Genomic DNA, 18,002 nt, shown 5'->3' with positions numbered 1-18,002 from the left:
CTTACGATATATTTGCGGCCGGCGCCGCTGCTCACTAGGCTAATCCTCCGCCTTTTGGCGCCGGCACACCAGGTTCTAGTCCCGGTTGGGGCGCCGGATTCTGTCCTGGTTGCCCCTCTTCCAGGCCAGCTCTCTGCTGTGGCCAGGGAGTGAAGTGGAGGATGGCCCAAGTGCTTGGGCCCTGCACCCGCATGGGAGACCAGGAGAAGCACCTGGCTCCTGGCTCCTGCCATCGGATCAGCGCGGTGCGCCGGCCGGCCACAGCACGCCAGCTGCGGCGGCCATTGGAGGGTGAACCAACGGCAAAGGAAGACCTTTCTCTCTGTCTCTCTCTCTCACTGTCCACTCTGCCTGTCAAAAAAATTAAAAAAAGATATATTTGCTTAATTTTTGATAGTGACATAGGCCTGGTTCTAAGCAAACGGAGATAGAAGGTGATGTGCCTTGTCAGGGGTGTCTACCAAAGCAGAACTCGCAGAAGAGGGGAGAAGTTTCTGAGGATACACGACCTCCGACATGATTGCTGGGATCGGAACTGGGATCTTTCCTGTTGGAATAAAAAGGATGTCATCCCCAGGGAAGGGATGCATCATCAGGCCAGCTCTTGGAGTTAGATTGACTCCTGGATGGGAGTGGCTCTGCAGAGCTAGCCCCCTGTAGGAACGTCAAATTAGACTTTTAGACACTGAGCTTGTTAGGAGATTTATTTAGTGTAGAATTTGAACATAGATGCCAACCGGTAACAGTCTGGGATATGGTCAGTAAAGCCAGGTAGGCTATAAATATCCTACTGGACTTAAACATCTAGAATTCCAGTGGTTCCACTCTCAGAATCATACTTAGGATTATGGAGTTTGGGGGACAAAGGACAAATGGATCAAGCGGTTTTCTCTTCCACTATTTTTCTTTCTGTTTAATTTGTCCTGCAGTTCATGTGGGCAGGTTATTTAGTAGCATGTGTAAGGAGAGAAGGGCAGAACAGGGAGGAGACCGGATTCGCAGAGGTGGCTAGCTGCTGGGATACACACAGAGCAAGTTCCCCGGCCAAAAGCCCAGCCTTGCAGCAGGCTGGGTCTTATGTTAGCTTAGAGCAGGCTAAAGGTCTGGAGGGGAGGCAGTGAGCAGAGCTGAGCAGCTTTGTACAGTTTTTTCTCCAGCTTTTCAAACTTGGAAAAGAATGCAGAGGGTGGGGTGAGGAACCATGGGATGGAGCTGGTTTTTTGAAAGAATGCAGGAATAAAGGAGCCCCCCAGGGAATTTGATCTGCTTTTGGGCAAGGAGCTAAAATGGCTAAGGCTTATGTCCTTGTTTGTCCGCAAGTCCCACGATGATTCATCACATCCTCTATCAGCTATGATACCATGCCCAGATTCCAGTAACAGGACGGCCGAGCACGAACTTCTGAAAGCCACGACTATTTGGATTGGAACAGTGAACCCCTTAAAATGGGAGCTGGATGAATCTGGAAACAAACCCCTAGACTGAAACTCCTCGTTAAAATAGGTGTGCCTTTGCTGCGGGGGTCATTGCCGTGTCACTCCCCTTGACAAGGTTCCTCGTTTGCCTGGTGATGACCGGTCTATGGGCCACAGAACAGTGCTGTTCCTTTGATTCAGAGTGGTGGTGGCCACTCCTTCCTGCTTCTCCTTTTCTGGCCAAACTGGACTCAGTGGTGCATGCTGTGTGACGGAGGTACGCTGGCAATTGAATGACACTCCGGACAGCTCTTCCATTTCCTTGTACGGACAGTGGAAAGCTGGAATGCCCTCTTAGTCGATCAAAATCCCGTCTCCTCTCTCCCTACTTCTAGATCCATGAGAAGGAAGAGGAAGAGTTCAACGAGAAGAGTGAAAATGACTCTGGCATCAATGAGGAGCCTCTGCTCACAGCGGATCAGGTATGGGTCTCTCTCACTTCTGGGCACCTTGTGTTATTTTGATAGAAAAAGGGTTTAAGAAAAATATTTGCCATATCCACCTAAGGCAGAAGAAAGTTGTATGGGCTTGTGGTGGTTGTGCTAATGACCGAGTGTCTTTTATAAGGAATTTGATGTCTCTTTGTGCCTCAGTTTACCTGCCTGCCATGAACACAAACGTAATCCCTGACCCTTGGGTTGGTAGGGGTCAGTCTTTGAGAATAGCCAGAGATAGGCCTGGTGTTTATTATCTTCACTTCCGGCTAAGCCTCCTGTAAGCCAGGGCATTCAAGCAGGGGTCTCAAATACCCGTTCTTCCAAAAACAGTGGCAGGTGAGGCTTCTGTGTATACGGGTAACTTCCCACCTTTCATAGAAAACATTCTGAGCCTTCCAGAAGGAGTCCTGGAGACACTTCCATCTTTGTAAGCTAAGAGTGCTCCACCTTTGGTTTGGTTTTATTCTTTTTTAATGATTTACTTTTTATTTATTTGAAAGCCAGACTTACAGAGGGAGAGGAATAGACAGAGAGATCTTCTATCTGCTGGTTCACTCTCCCAAATGGTCACAATGGCCAGGGATGGGCTGGGCCAAAGCCAGGAGCCAGGAACTCCATATGGGTCTCTCACATGGGGGCAGGAGCCCAAGCACTTGGGCCATCTGCTGCTGCTTTCCCATGGGCGTTAGCAAGGAGATGGATTGGAAGTGGAGCAGCTGGGAGTCCAACCGGTGCTCATATCACAGGTGGTGGCTTAACCTGCTGTCTCACAATTCTGGCCCCATTTCTGGTTTTAGTTTTAATAACATATTACTTAGGGAGAATAACGTAGAGTCTCTGATTTCCTTATTTGGCTTTATAGTAAACAAATATTTATGGGAGGTTTTCTTGAACTAGACCCCATCCAAACTTTCTCAAAATTGATCTGAAAAAACTCTCCTTGGGAGGCTTCAGTGTCTGAATGTGTTTTTTAGTAAACTTGTTCTTCATTTCTCTGGTCAAAAAGGGGCATTTGAAAGGGGTGAACATTAGGAGATTGAAGAGAACCAGATAGAAAAAGACAGGAACTAGCATTTATTCTTGTGAATTGCAGGGGGAAGCACATCCATGGGTACAGTGGTAACTGCTTTTAGAGAGGCAGAAACTCAACCTTAAGATCCTAACAGGGGTTATCTGACTCCATTGCATCTCTGATGTGCTGTTGCAGTCAAAGTCTAGGTATCCCTGGGCTAGAGAGGTTGGGAGTAAAACCAGGATTGACTCTGTAGGAGACTCTCAGCCCCTTGAAGAGATCCACATCACAGACCTCGGTCAGGGGCCTTGGAGGTGGAGTCCTTCCCAGCACCAAGAACAGACAAATGCAGAAACGCTCTGTGGTGACCCGACTTGTGCACAGGCTCATTTGAGGGGGACTCTTTGCCTATACCATCTTCACAAAGCAGTTAATGCACTACCTCATTCACCTGTATCCCTTTTGGCAGGTATCTGATTCTATCTTCCATTTCTGCGAGTTGTGCTGTATCTTCAGATACATTTGAGCCAGGCTTCTTATCTCATTTCTGTTCTCCAGACCCTACCTGCTCTTTTGCTATTTTATTATCTTTATTATTATTATTATTATTATTTGTTACTGGGAAGCTCTAGTTCCTGTCTTGGTGAATTCTGGAGAAATACTTGTTTTGCTCTGCATTTTGAGTTATTCTAGGAACACTTGGTGTTGCTTCCTGTCATTTGTTTCATGACGGCTAATGGACTGGGTTTTGTGTGAAAGTTGGTTAGATCAAATATTTTTCCACTTAGAAATAAAGTGCTCAGCAAATCGAAGTGAATTCTCCCTTCCAGCCAGCCCTTTTCTGCATCCTGAAAGAATAGTTTATTTCCAATAAGCATTTGTCTAAATGGAGCTCTTGGAAAAGCTTTTACATTAAAGGGTGCTTTCCATTAAAGGAAGAGTGTAGGTAGGTCTTTGGTCAGATCTATGTTTATTAGTATTCAATATTTATTAAGAAACAATATTGCTGTAGGCATTTTCCAGGCAGCAAATTAGAAATATCCTTAACTGATCAAAATTCAAGCCAGGGGGGCCCTCCAGCCAGGAGGAAAGTTATACCTCCTCCAGGTGAGGGAGCAGAGTTAGCATCCTCTTAGTCCCCCTCCGGGTGAGGGAGCAGTTAGCATCCTCTCTGTACCCACTCCGGGTGAGGGAGCAGTTAGCATCCTCTCTGTACCTGCTCCGGGTGAGGGAGCAGAGTTAGCATCCTCTCTGTACCCACTCCGGGTGAGGGAGCAGAGTTAGCATCCTCTCTGTACCTGCTCCGGGTGAGGGAGCAGTTAGCATCCTCTCTATACCTGCTCCTGGTGAGGGAGTAGTTAGCATCCTCTCTGTACCTGCTCCTGGTGAGGGAGTAGTTAGCATCCTATCTGTACCTGCTCTGGGTGAGGGAGTAGTTAGCATCCTCTCTGTACCTGCTCCGGGTGAGGGAGTAGTTAGCATCCTCTCTGTACCTGCTCCGGTTGAGGGAGCAGAGTTAGCATCCTCTCTGTGCCTTCTCCAGGTAATCGAGGAGATTGAGGAAATGATGCAGAACTCCCCAGACCCTGAGGAGGAAGAAGAGATCCTGGAGGAAGAAGATGGAGGAGAAACCTCCTCGCAGGCAGACTCGGTCCTGCTGCAGGAGATGCAGGCCTTGACGCAGACCTTCAACAACAACTGGTCCTACGAAGGTGAGGGCCTCCAGGGCTGGGCTGGCAGAGGATGCACCCCCCGCCCCGGGTGCTGGGCACTGGGCTGTGTGTGGTACATTTGACTGAGAGAACTTTAGGCACTGCCCCAGAGATCAAGGGGTTCAGTCACACTTTTCCTCGTCAACATCAAGAGAGAAGTTGGCATTTGGGGATGAGAAGGATTTTGAAAGCATATACTTCTATTTTAAATTGCACAATAATTGAACATATTAATGGGGCTAAGTGTGATAGTTCAATACATGTATATGATGTGTAATGATCAGATCATGGTAACTGGCATATCTGTCACCCTATACATTTATCTTTGTGTGAAGAACATTTGAAATCCTCTCCGTTAGCAGTTTTAAAATATTCACTTAACTGTGAATTAGCATTTTTGAAAACAACAAAAAGGCATTCAAGCAAAAAGTACATGGCAAAACCAACCAAAGAACAAAATTAATGCGGGATAAATAGAAAACGGTCCATCTACTAACAAAATGCAATGAAAAGTCAGTGAAAAAATACAAAAGATAGCAATAATAAGAGCTCACAATTTTGAGTGCTTTCTGTGTGCCAGACTCTATTTACCTCACATGAACCCTGTTAAGATCGAGCTGTCTTCCAGAGACTAAGTGACTGGCCCAAGGCCACTACTGAAGGAATAGAATTAAAAACAAAATCTCCTTAACCAGAAAACCTGTCCACAAAGGCAGAAGAGAAAGAAACAATTTTATCATGGAATAAGCATTAAATCAGAAGGACATGCAGCCCAGGCTACCGGGAAGGGGACTGCAAAAGTAGAAAGAAATCTAACTCTGGTCTGCAGCTAAGTGGGCAGAACCCATTACGCTAAGTAGGCTCTGCAGGCCGGGTTGGACGCTGCGCTCCCAGAACAGAGGAGATTAGGCCTTATCTTCCTTGATGATCACATTTCAAAGCAGTGACTCCCAGACCCTCGGGAAACCCGTCCTGAATTATGGGACTGGCAGGAGGCTTGTTTAGCCCTTAAGAAGGTTTAACATACATTAGAAAAAGAAAAGAATTCTGAAAGGAAAGGGAGGTGGGAGAAAGTCTCTTCCCTTGTGTTCATCGGAAACAATCAGACCTCTGTGAGTTGGCATTTGCCCTCACGCCCCGTGGAGGTCATCAGGGTCGGGCCGGCATTTGAAGTCCAGTCTCCTAATCTGTGTATCACAGGAACTGTCTGACACAGGTTTGTAGTTACTAGGGCCGTGCAAAGAAAGGGCTGGATCAAACTGAATGGAACAAGTGTAACACAGCCAAGGCAGGCTTGAGAAGAAAACACAATGCTTGTCCTGTGGGGATGGGGTGAGCCTGCCTGGGGGTGGGTCCACACAAGAAAAGAAGTTCAGATGTGAGACAGAGAGTAGTCATAAGCATGCTAGCAAGGCTTAAGGAAGCGAAAACACCTGATTTCAGCAAAAACAGAGAGCCCCGCCTGCGTTCAGCCTGGAGTTTTACAGAAGAAAGCCCACTGTTTCTCCTCCCTGCTTCCTCTTCTCCAGGGACATTGGGAGTGGAATTTGTGAAATCCCCCCTAGGGGTTTGCAAGCACTGTGCTAGTGGACCTATCAGCCCCCTGGCCCAGGATAGAAAAGAGTCCCCTGAGCCGCCCCTACCCCACCCCCAGGGAGCACTGGGACCCACCTGACAAGGTCATGGAACAAGGGCAAGGCTGTTGATGTGCAGATGCTGGCCTGCTTCCGAGGCTGCTTCTGAGCTTCTCCCCTCTTTTAACCTCTCACACACAAGCTAATACCTACCTTGCTACCTAGCAGGCTGATGGGGACTTGGGAACCACAGAGAAGGTGAGTTGGTCGGGGTACAAAAGTCTGAACACGGGATAGAAGTGGTAACAACTGAGCTGTGGTCCTGTTCTGGGTTTAGGGACCCCTGAGTTACATTGTGGGGATTGAGAGCCCTGACTAGGCTTGGAAAGACCCTTGGCTAGACATAGCCTGGGTTCTTGTCTTCCTGTGTATAAGTATCCAACTGGGAGACGTAGACAGAGGTGAGCAGAAAAGCGAGATTTATGGAAAGGCAAAGGGAGAGTAGGTACTCAGACATGATTGCATTGCCCCCACCCAGTGTGACAAAGTGTAAGATAAAGGGTGGTGCTTGGGCAGGGCCTGCCTGAATGTTCACAGGAGGCAGAGTTTAGGCTGGGGCTGCAGTGCACCTGGGAGCCCTGGAAAGTGTCCTGGTGTCTGATGCGTGGTGGAAAGTGAGGCTTGGCTGCGTGGTGGGCAGGGAGCGTGCTGAGGGTCTTCAGCCATGTTGAATGGGATTTGGGCGGTGCACAGGGCGCACTCTCTGACCCTCCCTGCCTGCCTGCCTGGCCCAGGTCCGTCTCAGACACTTCCTCCTGAGACACTCCCGGTGGCTCTGGGAGCAGAGGCTGGGTGTGGCTGCAGAAGGAGGCCGGCCGGCCGTGGGCAAAGCAGTGGATCTGGCTGAAGGCCTTGCTTGCTGCATTCACAGCCGCCCCAATCGGGCCATTCTCAGCCACACAAAGGCCCCAAACATGCAAGTGTCCAGAAAGGGCCCATGGAAACAGCTGAGATGCAGAGTGAAATGGCAAAAAACAAACAGGAGGAGGAGGACATCTCCCAAGAGCAAAATAAAGGGAAGCTTGAGCCAAGTCAGCAAATATCTAGGCAAAGCAGAAAGGGAAAGGCAAAGGAAAAATGGGTTCTCAGTTAAAAAGAAAAGATACCGTTAAATGGGAACTACGTTTAAGAGATGTTCCCCAAATCTATTTTCAAACAAGAAGTCATAGGGGGACAAGAAGTTAAAGTTACCTGTTCCCATGGTGGTCTCAGGTCCCTTTTCTTTTTAAAAAGCATTTATTTCTTTATTTGAAAGGCACAGCAATAGAGAAAGAGGGATAGACAGAGATCTTCCATCTGCTGGTTCACCTTTCTCCAAATGCCTGGTCTGGGTCAGGCCGAGTCAGGAGCCAAGAACTCCACTGGGGTCTCTCACAAGTGTGGCAGGAACCCATGTACTTGCACCATCATCTGCTGCCTCCCAGGCACATCAGCAGGGAGATGGATTGGAAGCAGAGTAGCGGGGGCTTGAATTGGCTGTCTGATACAGGTGGTGCTGGTGGAGGAGGGGGTCTCAAGCCACTGCTTAACCTGCTATGCCACACTGCCCCCTCCAAGTTCCCTGTCTCTCAAAGTAGCAGACTGCTCTGTGCTGACTGGAAGCGGCTTCATTTCCCCTTGTACATCGCCAGTCTTCCTTGTGTTTTTTTTCTTTTTTCTTTTTGACAGACAGAGTGGACAGAGAGAGAGAGAGACAGAGAGAAATGTCTTCCTTTGCCGTTGGTTCACTTACCAATGGCCGGCATGGCCAGTGCACTGCAGCCGGCGCACCGCGCTGATCCGATGGCAGGAGCCAGGTACTTCTCCTGGTCTCCCATGGGGTGCAGGGCCCAAGCACTTGGGCCATCCTCCACTGCACTCCCTGGCCACAGCAGAGAGCTGGCCTGGAAGAGGGGCAACCGGGACAGAATCCAGTGCCCCTACCGGGACTAGAACCTGGTGTGCTGGCGCCGCAAGGTGGAGGATTAGCCTAGTGAGCCGCGGCGCCGGCCATCCTTGTGTTTCCTAAGCATTTGAATATGGGCACTGTGGCCCAGGTCTGTGATTGGAAAAGAGGCCTGATGATTTTGTTGTCAGCTCGGGGTAGATCATTTCTTGGGGATAAGCACTTCTCTATTGCCGTTCAGCACAGAAAATCTCTCTGCCTTCTCTCCCTCGATTCTTGACCCATTTCACATGAGGAATATTCTGGAGATGGAGAGAAAACAGGAAGAACAGGAGATCAAAAAACCTCATGTCTGTCCAGCACGTTTTTGTGCCCAGAGTCCACAGGCTTCCTTGGAGGCTGCCTGCCTCCTTGTGTCCTGGGAATGGCATTCTCTTCCACAGATATTTGGGCCCCTGCCTTCCTGGCCTGCCCTCAAATCAGGAAGGTCTTGCCTGGGCCTCTAGGAGTGGTTAGGGGTCTCTCTGAAGGGCAGTCCCCTCTCCAGTGGGCTCAGGCAGGATGTGGCTGCCGTGTCACCTGCAGGGTGCTCTTCCCCTGCAGGGCTGAGGCACATGTCTGGGTCAGAGCTGACCGAGCTGCTGGACCAGGTGGAGGGGGCCATCCGAGACTTCTCGGAGGAGCTGGTGCAGCAGCTGGCCCGCCGGGACGAGCTGGAGTTTGAGAAGGAGGTGAAGAACTCCTTCATCACGGTGCTTATCGAAGTGCAGAACAAGCAGAAGGAGCAGCGAGAACTGATGAAAAAGAGGCGGAAAGAGAAAGGGCTGAGCTTGCAGAGCAGCCGGATAGAGAAGGGAAGCCAGATGCCGCTCAAGGTACGTGAGCAGCCCCACCGGGAAGCCGGGTGCCCGTCCCCGGCCCCAGCCCTTTCAGTCCTGGTACCAACCCCACGGCGGGCTCGTGAGCAGGAACTCAGAGAGAGAGAGAGAGAGAGAGAGAGAGAGAGAGGTGCTGCCTGTCACCTCCACTCCCAGAGAGGGCTCCCAGCCTAATGGGAGGAGATAGGGCGGAAACATTGAAGTGTGATTGAAGGTGGCACCGTGTTCTCTGCGGTCAACACCTTGGAGATGGGTGAAGGCCTGGGAGCTCTGCATTGGGCACAGATTACAGCCCTGACTGTCTAATCAAGGGTGGCGCAGGGGTTGGTCTTCCAAGGGGTAGGTAAGGTGTTGGTAGGGAAGGGGTCTTGGTGCCTTATTGGTTTATTCATGGGATTCTTCAAGCCACTGGCTCTTCATCAGAGGAGTGCAGTAGAATCACCTAAGGAGGAGCTTTTTCAAAATACTTTTGCCTGGGCTCTGCCCCAGGGCCACTGACCTAGATCCAGGTGTGTGCATTTTGGAAAGAAGCATCTCAGATCAGGACAAATGCTTAAACCCTTTCTGGTAGCCAGACGATCTGTGTTCCCCTAAGATCTCGGCATCATCGTACAACTGAGTTTTACTGTTCTGCCTTCTTTTTCTATTTATACCGTAGAGAATCAAATGAGGAAGACTGGGGGCTGCAGAGAGCCTTGTAGCCCTGAGGGTCTTACTAAGATAAGAGTCTTTGAGACTACTCTATTCTTGCAAAGCTTAGGCTTAAATTCTAGCCAAGGTCTTTTTTTTTTTTTTTTTTTTTTTTTGACAGGCAGAGTGGACAGTGAGAGAGAGAGACAGAGAGAAAGGTCTTCCTTTGCCATTGGTTCACCCTCCAATGGCCGCCGCGGCCGGCGCACCACGCTGATCCGATGGCAGGAGCCAGGTACTTCTCCTGGTCTCCCATGGGGTGCAGGGCCCAAGCACTTGGGCCATCCTCCACTGCACTCCCGGGCCACAGCAGAGAGCTGGCCTGCAATAGGGGCAACCGGGACAGAATCCAGTGCCCCTACCGGGACTAGAACCTGGTGTGCCGGCGCCGCAAGGCAGAGGATTAGCCTAGTGAGCCGCGGTGCCGGCCTAGCCAAGGTCTTAAATTTACTTCCAAATCTCAGAGTCTAGGGGACAGCATGGTAGCCGGGGGAGGGGAGGGGTGTGGATGGTTCAGTGAGGACACAGGAGTCCCTGGGGGTGGGAGCAGCAAGGCCATGTCCCTCCTGAGTGTCTCTGTCCTGCAGCGCTTCAGCATGGAGGGCATCTCCAACATCCTGCAAAGCGGCATCCGCCAGACCTTTGGCTCCTCAGGGACCGACAAACAGGTACGCGTTGTCTCCCCGCTCCTGGCTCTTCTCCCAGACCCTTGCAACATGGCCTCCCCAACAACGTGGCAATGGTGGCCAACAAGGCTTAGCCCAGGATCTGGGGCGTATCCCAGCAAGGGGAAGGTCCTAGCATTTTGTGTCACTTGGAATATAAAGTACCGTTTCAAAAGGTAAACGTTACTTTTTTTAAAGTTATCCATCTTTTAATGTATTTGAAAGACAGATACAGAGAAAGAAAGAAAGAGAGAGAGAGAAAGAAAGAGAGAAGGAGAGAGAGAGAGAGAAAGAGAGAGAGAGAGAGAGAAAGAAAGAAAGAAAGAAAGAAAGAAAGAAAGAAAGAAAGAAAAGGAAAGGAAAGGAAAGAAGGAAAAGGAAGGGAGGGAGGGAGGGAGGCAGGCAGGCAGGCAGGAAGAAAAGCCTCCCATTGCTGGTATACTCTCCAAATGCTGGCAGCAGCTGTGGTGGGGCCAGGTTAAAGCCTGGATCAGTCTGGCTCTCCTAGATAGGTAGCAGGGACCCAACCACCTGAGCCATCACCTGCTGTTTCCCAGCGTGTGCATCAGCAGGAAGCAAAGACTTAAACACAGGCGCTCAGCAGATGTGGAAGGCGGGTGTCCCAAGCAGTGTCATAACCGTTGCCCCCAACACCTGTCCCTGCTTTTCTTTTGAGCTCTGGTATTCTGGGACATGGACAGAACTTACAGTCTGACACTGCTTGTAGACCTATGAATTAATTTGTCTTCAGGACAGAAGGCACTAAAAGAGGATGCTGTGGTGGGAGATCCCTTCCTAGAGTTTAATTAATTCTAGCACGTTGGATCACCAGCTGAGCAAATACCACCAAGACTGCCTCATCAGCCACCCTGCTCCGACTGTAACCCATGCTGCGGCATCTCCTCGTTGGCTCCGTTTAGTCAATAACTTGCCGACGAAGCAGCTTGTGTGCCTGGTTATTAAGGCAGCTGCACAACGATACTGTACGCCTGTTATGTGCTGAGCTCTGTGGCGAACCCCTCAGGGTCCGAGGTGACGGTCCTGCTCCCAGCCCTCCTGGGGTGCAAAAGCTAAGCGGCACAACCAGTGTAGGAGCAGACAAGTTAGAGACAGCGGAATAAGTGCCCATGAAATGTATATGTCTTTTAAATATATCTGTGGCTGAATCCTAGGTGTTAGAATTCTAGAGCTGCAATCTGGGGTGAGATTTTAGGAATTTATAATCCAGTCCTCTCCTTGCTTACGGGTGGGATACGAGGACAAAGAAATGAGACATTTTCTCAAGGCCAATGCTGCTGGTGGCAGAGCCAAGACTAGAACAGAAGCCTCTTGATATCTGTGCTACTTGTCTCTTACCCCCGCAGGCCCCCTTAGCACCCATCAGGGTCTCTCTGGCCTGAGGGTCTTTGACATCCTCTTGGGCCTGTTCTACTGAACCCGACCTTGCAGGTTTTGTTGTAGGAACACCTCACATCCAGCAGAGGGAGCAAATCCAACATCGGCGACCCTGGGACTGTGGAGGTTCTCTTCCCCCTCAATTGTTGACCTAAAAGAGAAACAATTCCTTCTCTAATTGCGCCCCAAAGGATAAGAAAACATAACCCCCCTGGAGATGCTGCCTGCTGTCAGCCTAGGGGAGAACCCCCCAGGCTTCCTCCACAGCCAGAGTTTCTAGGGCAGGAAGCACGTGGAATTCAGGATGCAGGGAAGTGTTCCTGGTTGAAGACAGGAAAGTCTCGCTTTTGTGAAAGGGGCGCCCCACCCGAAGGTGGGGGAGACATCCTGAAATACTGGGGTGCCGGTGACCACGAGGGTCGTGGAGAATGCCAGGTGTGTCTTAGAGAAAAGCACGGTTCCCACCCAGGGGGAGGGGGGGCCGTGCCTTACGTCTTGGCCGTGTGCCCTGTTTGTCTTGCAGTACCTGAACACAGTCATTCCCTATGAGAAGAAAGCCTCTCCCCCGTCCGTGGAAGACCTGCAGATGCTGACCAACAGTGAGTTCCTCTCGGCCTCGGCCGTCTCTCCCTCCTCCCCGTCCCTTGCTTGGTCTGCACTGTGTCTCTGGAGGAGGGAGCTCAGTCCATGGGCCTGACTGCCTTTTTTTTTTTTTTTTTTTTTTTTTTTACCAAGAACCAAGGTTTCGTGGTGGGGATCAGGCTGACGGGAAAGATAGGCAAGAATCTCTTTATAAACATTAACCAGTCCTTCCCCCAAAGGGCAGGGGGTGTGTGTGTGGTGTTAGCCATCAGCATCAGCGTGGCTCTCTTAGGAAGAAAAAAATCCTAGGTCAGGGCTCTGTGATCACAAGGGAAATTGGATTTCCCTGGCAACCAAGCACCATGGAAAATGGCAGCTCAGGAGGGGGTCCAGTATCCCGCAGGCTGCTCTGGGGGGAGGAGGGGCCGCGTGGGGCCACTGGACAGCTCGTGGGAAGGGACGGGGGCCTGTGTTCCTCTGGGCCCACTGTCAAGGTGACCAGTAGTCTTCTTTTTTATCCATGTGGGGAGTGAATGCCATAGGTTCTGGCAAAGAACCTGCATCCCTGAGAATCAGGAATTTTAAATTCCAAGTACATTGCTGTACTCCTGACTCATTTCAGACTCCTTTATTTACATAAATATGCTCTATAATTTTTCTGAAGGGAGCACATAGAGATGGACTGACGTAATATAGGTGTCTGTGTTTTCACGGCGGTACGTACTAGAAAAATAATTTGGGCAAGCTACAAGGGTTGATGGAGGTGAAGTACTTCATCATGGTCTTAAGCAAAAGGAATGGCTATTCATTTGTTACAGATACCTGCTCAGGAATTCAGTGTGAAACCCTTTTGTTTTCATGAAGAAGCAGGTTTGTTTCTGTTTGAGTGGGTTTGTTGACATCATTCGATTTGATTTTAAAAATCACAGCTCAAGTGCATCCATCACGGAGAGAACTTTGGAAATGTGGAGAAGTGAACAAAGAAAAATAATTTATTGCCCACTCCACTGTGGCTACCTTTGTGGTTTCCTGCCATCATATTTTATATCTTTTCTTTATCATTGGGATTATCCTGGCTATAAAATTTTGTATCATGATTTTAGTCACAGCAGTTCACATTTGGTTAGCATTTATTTTATGGCTGTCTCTTCTATCACGTGGATGGAATATACTTTGAAGTTTTATTCCTTTTAAAAGGAAAACTACCATCTTGCCTGAATACTGATTCTGTAGGAGAGCTCTCTTTTTTGGCAATTTCTTTTTTAAAAAAATATTTATTTATTTATTTGAAAGGCAAAGTTACAGACAGAGAGAGAGAGGGAGAGTCAGATCTTCCATGCAACTGGTTCGTTTCCCAAATGGTTGCAATGGCCAAGGCTGGGCCGATCTGAAGCCAGGAGTTTCTTCTGGGTCTCCCACATAGGTGCAGGGGCCCAAGACTTGAGCCATCTTCAGCTGCTTTTCCAGGCACATTAGCAAGGAGCTGGATCAGAAGTGGAGCAGCTAGAACTTGAACTGGCGCCAATGGGATGCCAGTGCCACAGGTGGCAGCTTTACCCATTGTCCACAGTGCTGGCCCGGAGTTTCCGATTCTTGATGTTACTTTCCAGCTAGCATAGGAAGGTGATCTTCCACATGGGGATTTTGAGTCAGGTGCCCTTCTGCACCTGCTGTTTTATTCTTTTGTTTGTGTTAACTGCTAGGCCACCATGCCAGGCCCTTAGCAAATTTTTGCATGCATTTGTGAACAGTGTTTCTTTCCTTACCACCTCCTTGTATCAGAGACATAGGCCAAAGACCAGCTCCTGCAGCTGGGCCATCCATGTAAGTTTGGGAATTTTTTTTTTAAAGATTTATTTATTTATTTATTTATTTGACAACCAGAGAGAGAGAGAGAGAGGAAGGAATATCTTTCATCTACTGGTTCCCTTCCCAAATAGCTGCAACAGCCAGAGTTGGGCCAGGCTAAAGTCAGCAGAAATCAGGAACTTCATCTAGGTCTCCCACGCGGGGGACAGGGGCCCAAGTACCTGGGTCAACCTTCCGCTGCCTTCCCAGGCACATTAGCAGGAAGCCGGGACTCAAGCCAACATACCCACAGGGAAGTCACAAGCAGTGGCCTAACCCACTGTGCCACAGCACTGGCCGTAGATTTTTGAGGCCAATTTAGATACATATTGATGAGTTCAACTATTATGTTTTTATGATTATTTTCTTGGTATAGCATTTAGCCAGTTGCAGAATATGCCTAGCCACCAAGTAGAAATGAATATGTGTCTGAAATTATGGAAGAAATAAGAAGGAAAAGACCAGCACCTGGAGGCTCTCTGGGTTCATCTCTTTCTTTTCCGGGTCTGGTCACTGCCTCGTGCCACCGAAGGGCTCTGTTCCTATCCCATTCTTGGTATTTGCATTCAAGTTGTATCACCCTGCCTTGGGCAAGGTAACCAACTTGGGGGGTAAGGACATGGGAAGGAATTGGGGATCCCTTGGAATCACTGTTGCCTTACGACCCTGGCTATCAGTGCCAGCTGAACTTCATTGTCTTCTCTGTTTCCAAAAGTCACATGAAGAGGGGGCTGGCATTGTGGCCCAGCAGGTTAAGCCACTACCTGTGACAGGGGCATCCCATATGAGCACCCATATGTCCATATGGGCATCCCATATGAGCACTGGTTGGAGTCCATTTCCCATTCAGCTCCCTGCTAATGTGCCTGGGAAGGCAGCAGAAGGTGGTCCAAGTGCTTGGGCCTCTGCCATCCACTTGGGAACTGGGTTGTAGTTCCAGGCTCCTGGCTCAGCCTGGTCAAGCCATGGCTTTAGTGCACATTTGGGGAATGAACCAGTAGATAGAAGATATCTCTCTTTCTCTCTCTCTGTCACTCTATCTTTCAAAGATAAATAAATATGTATATATTTAAGATTTACTTATTTATTTGAAAATCGGAGTAACAGGGCTGGTGCTGTGGCGCAGCAGGTTAAAGCTCAGGCCTGTAGTGCTGGCATCCCATATGGGCATTGGTTCAAGTCCTGGCTGCTCCTCTTCTGATCCAGCTCTCTGCTATGGCCTGGGAAAACAGTAGAAGATGGCCCAAGTCCTTGGGCCCCTGCACCCACATGGGAGACCTGAAAGAAGCTCCTGGCTCCAGGCTTCGGATCGGCTCGGCTCTGGCCACTACGGCCATCTGGGGAGTGAACCAGCGGATGGAAGACCTCTCTCTCTGTCTCTACCTCTCTTTGTAACTCTGTCTTTCAGAGTTAAAATAAATCTTAAGTTAAAATAAAATAAATCTTAAAAAAAAAAAAAAAAGAAAATCAGAGTGACAGAGGGAGAGACAAAGAAAGAGAGAAATCTTCCATCTGGGGCTTCATTCCTCAGATGGCTGGAATGATTGGGGCTGGGCCAGGCCAAAGCCCGGAGCCAGGAGCTTCTTCTGGTTCTTCCAATGAGTGGCAGGGGCCCTTCCACTGCCTTTCCAAGGCCATTAACAGGGAGTTGGATTGAAAGTGGAGCAGCCAGGACTTGAACTGGAGTGTATATTGGATGCTGGCATCACAGACAACAGCTTTACCTGCTATGCCAGAACGCTGGCCCCTAAATAAACAAATCTTTAAAAGAAATAGTAATATGAGGGGGCTTCAAAATGCTCATAGAAAAATATAATTAAAAGATAAAATTGTTTTGGTGCAAATAATTTTTGAAATCCATATGGTTTTTCATGAGCTTTCTGAAGACCCCTTGTCCATGTTCACTGAGAAAAGTCAGACATTATGGAAATATACATAGAAAGGAGCCTCCCCTATAGTCTCACACTCAGAGATTAACAGTGAACAGTTTCATGTACAGTTCTTCTGGATATTTCTATGCATGTTAAAATTTATTTATTATAAAGTTAGCACATGTTTGGAAATCTTCTTTCTTCATTGATAGAAATGTCATATATATAGATAAATACATACATATAATTTTAAAAATGTATTTACTTGCTTGAGAGACAGAGGGACAGAGAGAACTGGTTTCTTCCCAAATGTCCATGATTGCAGGGGCTGAGTTGTGACCAAAGCTGGGAGCCAGGAACTCAATCCTGATAGTCAGAGCTGGGCCAATCCGAAGCCAGGAGCCGGGAGCTTCCTCCAGGTCTCCCACGTGGGTGCAGGGGCCCAAGGACTTGGACCATCTTCTACTGCTTTCTCAGGCCATAGCAGAGAGCTGGATCAGAAGACAAGCAGCCGGGACATGAATCAGTGTCCATATGGGATGGCTAAACACCTCCCCCTCCCTTAGTTTTTGCAAGGCTATCTAAGACTGTCTTGAATAAAGCACAGTTTATTTAAGGACGTTTATTGAAGGATTCTGTTGGTGGATACCCCCTTTTGATATGATAAATAAGATACTTCCTGAAAGCATTTTCTACAAAGTTGACTTCTACAAAATACACTATGAATTGAGATGTTCCTTAGTTTAATCACAGCAAAAGCTAATTTAAAATATTTATGAAAAGCTTTTAAGAAAGTTCTTAGGCCTTGTGCTTCATGTTTAGGCCATGTACTGTTGCAGCAGGAGTCTGTGGGCTTCTTGAGTATCCATAGTCCTTTTCCATCTCTACAAATTCTATCACTGTAATGGGCATAAAATTAAAAAAAAAAAACAAATAAAATAGAAAACAAATATTTTTTACATTAGCTTCTTTTGTTTTCAATAAATTGTAGGTGGAATTTTTCAAATGTCCATTTAAATGAGTAGCATGTGTTTAAAGCCAGTTTTATTGGGGGTTCAGTGATTGAAAACTACAAGTCTTAGCATTTAGATTGTATCTGAAAATTGATTCTTGGTTTAAGAATGGCCTTCTTTATTAATCTGCATGATTGTTAAAGATATGAATAGCTATGGATATTATAGATGATCCCCCCCAAGAAAAAGTAAAATAAAAAAAGAAAATAAAGTTACCAGTAGGTCCACCACCCGCGACAACCCCTGAGCTCTTTGGATGGCTTCTCCTGCATTGCCACGTTGGGGGTTTACAGACTTTTGCTGAATTCTCAGCGAGCGTCTGGTTCCACTGCCGCTTTTCTCACTCCCTTTGTGTGACCCATGCTGTCTTGACTCATCTCTCCTCTCATTTCCTAGTTCTCTTTGCCATGAAGGAGGATAATGAGAAGGTGCCTACTTTGTTAACGGACTACATTTTAAAAGGTAAGAGCAGCTCCCAGCCTCCTAGCATGGAAGTGACCCCTGGAGCCCCTACTCCAGCCGTAGAACCCACTCTGGAGCCTTCACTGGTTGTCCAAGCCAGACCAGACCAGACACGAGTAGGGAAATCAGTGGGGTTTTGTCTGTGGATGTTAGGGGGCCCGAGAAGGAAAGAGATTTCGTTTCCCCTGAGTCACCAGTGTTGGCGGCAAACCATTAAAGGACCCACCATGACAGTTCTGGGGAGTTTATGTATTTGGTATTTAGCTGGGGAAAACAAGCCTAAGGAAAATGTAATACTTTTCAAGTACTTGACAGTACACTGAAGTGTGATTAATTACATTCTCTTATAACTCTTTTTAAACCTTTTATTATGGAAACTTTTTATTTTATTTTATTTTTATTTTTTGACAGGCAGAGTGGACAGTGAGAGAGAGAGAGACAGA

The 18,002-nt window shown here is 48.2% G+C and overlaps 1 protein-coding gene across 2 annotated transcripts in view; it reads left to right on the top strand.

The window, feature by feature from the left end:
- FEZ1 (fasciculation and elongation protein zeta 1) overlaps positions 1-18,002 on the top strand; it is a 51,677-nt gene that overhangs the window by 29,458 nt on the left and 4,217 nt on the right. The window contains exons 4-10 of one of the 2 annotated variants that reach the window (XR_011378443.1): positions 1,811-1,897; positions 4,468-4,636; positions 8,759-9,030; positions 10,311-10,391; positions 12,307-12,382; positions 13,295-14,189; positions 17,494-17,559. Coding sequence is in view for 1 of the 2 variants with exons in the window: in XM_002708685.5 (XP_002708731.1) it covers positions 1,811-1,897; positions 4,468-4,636; positions 8,759-9,030; positions 10,311-10,391; positions 12,307-12,382; positions 17,494-17,559 (751 nt within the window). In the remaining variant the exon portion in view is untranslated. The remainder of the gene's footprint in view (positions 1-1,810; positions 1,898-4,467; positions 4,637-8,758; positions 9,031-10,310; positions 10,392-12,306; positions 12,383-13,294; positions 14,190-17,493; positions 17,560-18,002) is intronic. The other variant, XM_002708685.5, reaches the window with a different exon arrangement.

Source organism: Oryctolagus cuniculus, chromosome 1 (genome assembly GCF_964237555.1).
Source record: "Oryctolagus cuniculus chromosome 1, mOryCun1.1, whole genome shotgun sequence".
Classification (NCBI taxonomy): domain Eukaryota; kingdom Metazoa; phylum Chordata; class Mammalia; order Lagomorpha; family Leporidae; genus Oryctolagus; species Oryctolagus cuniculus.
This window is presented reverse-complemented; position numbering and strand designations above follow the sequence as displayed.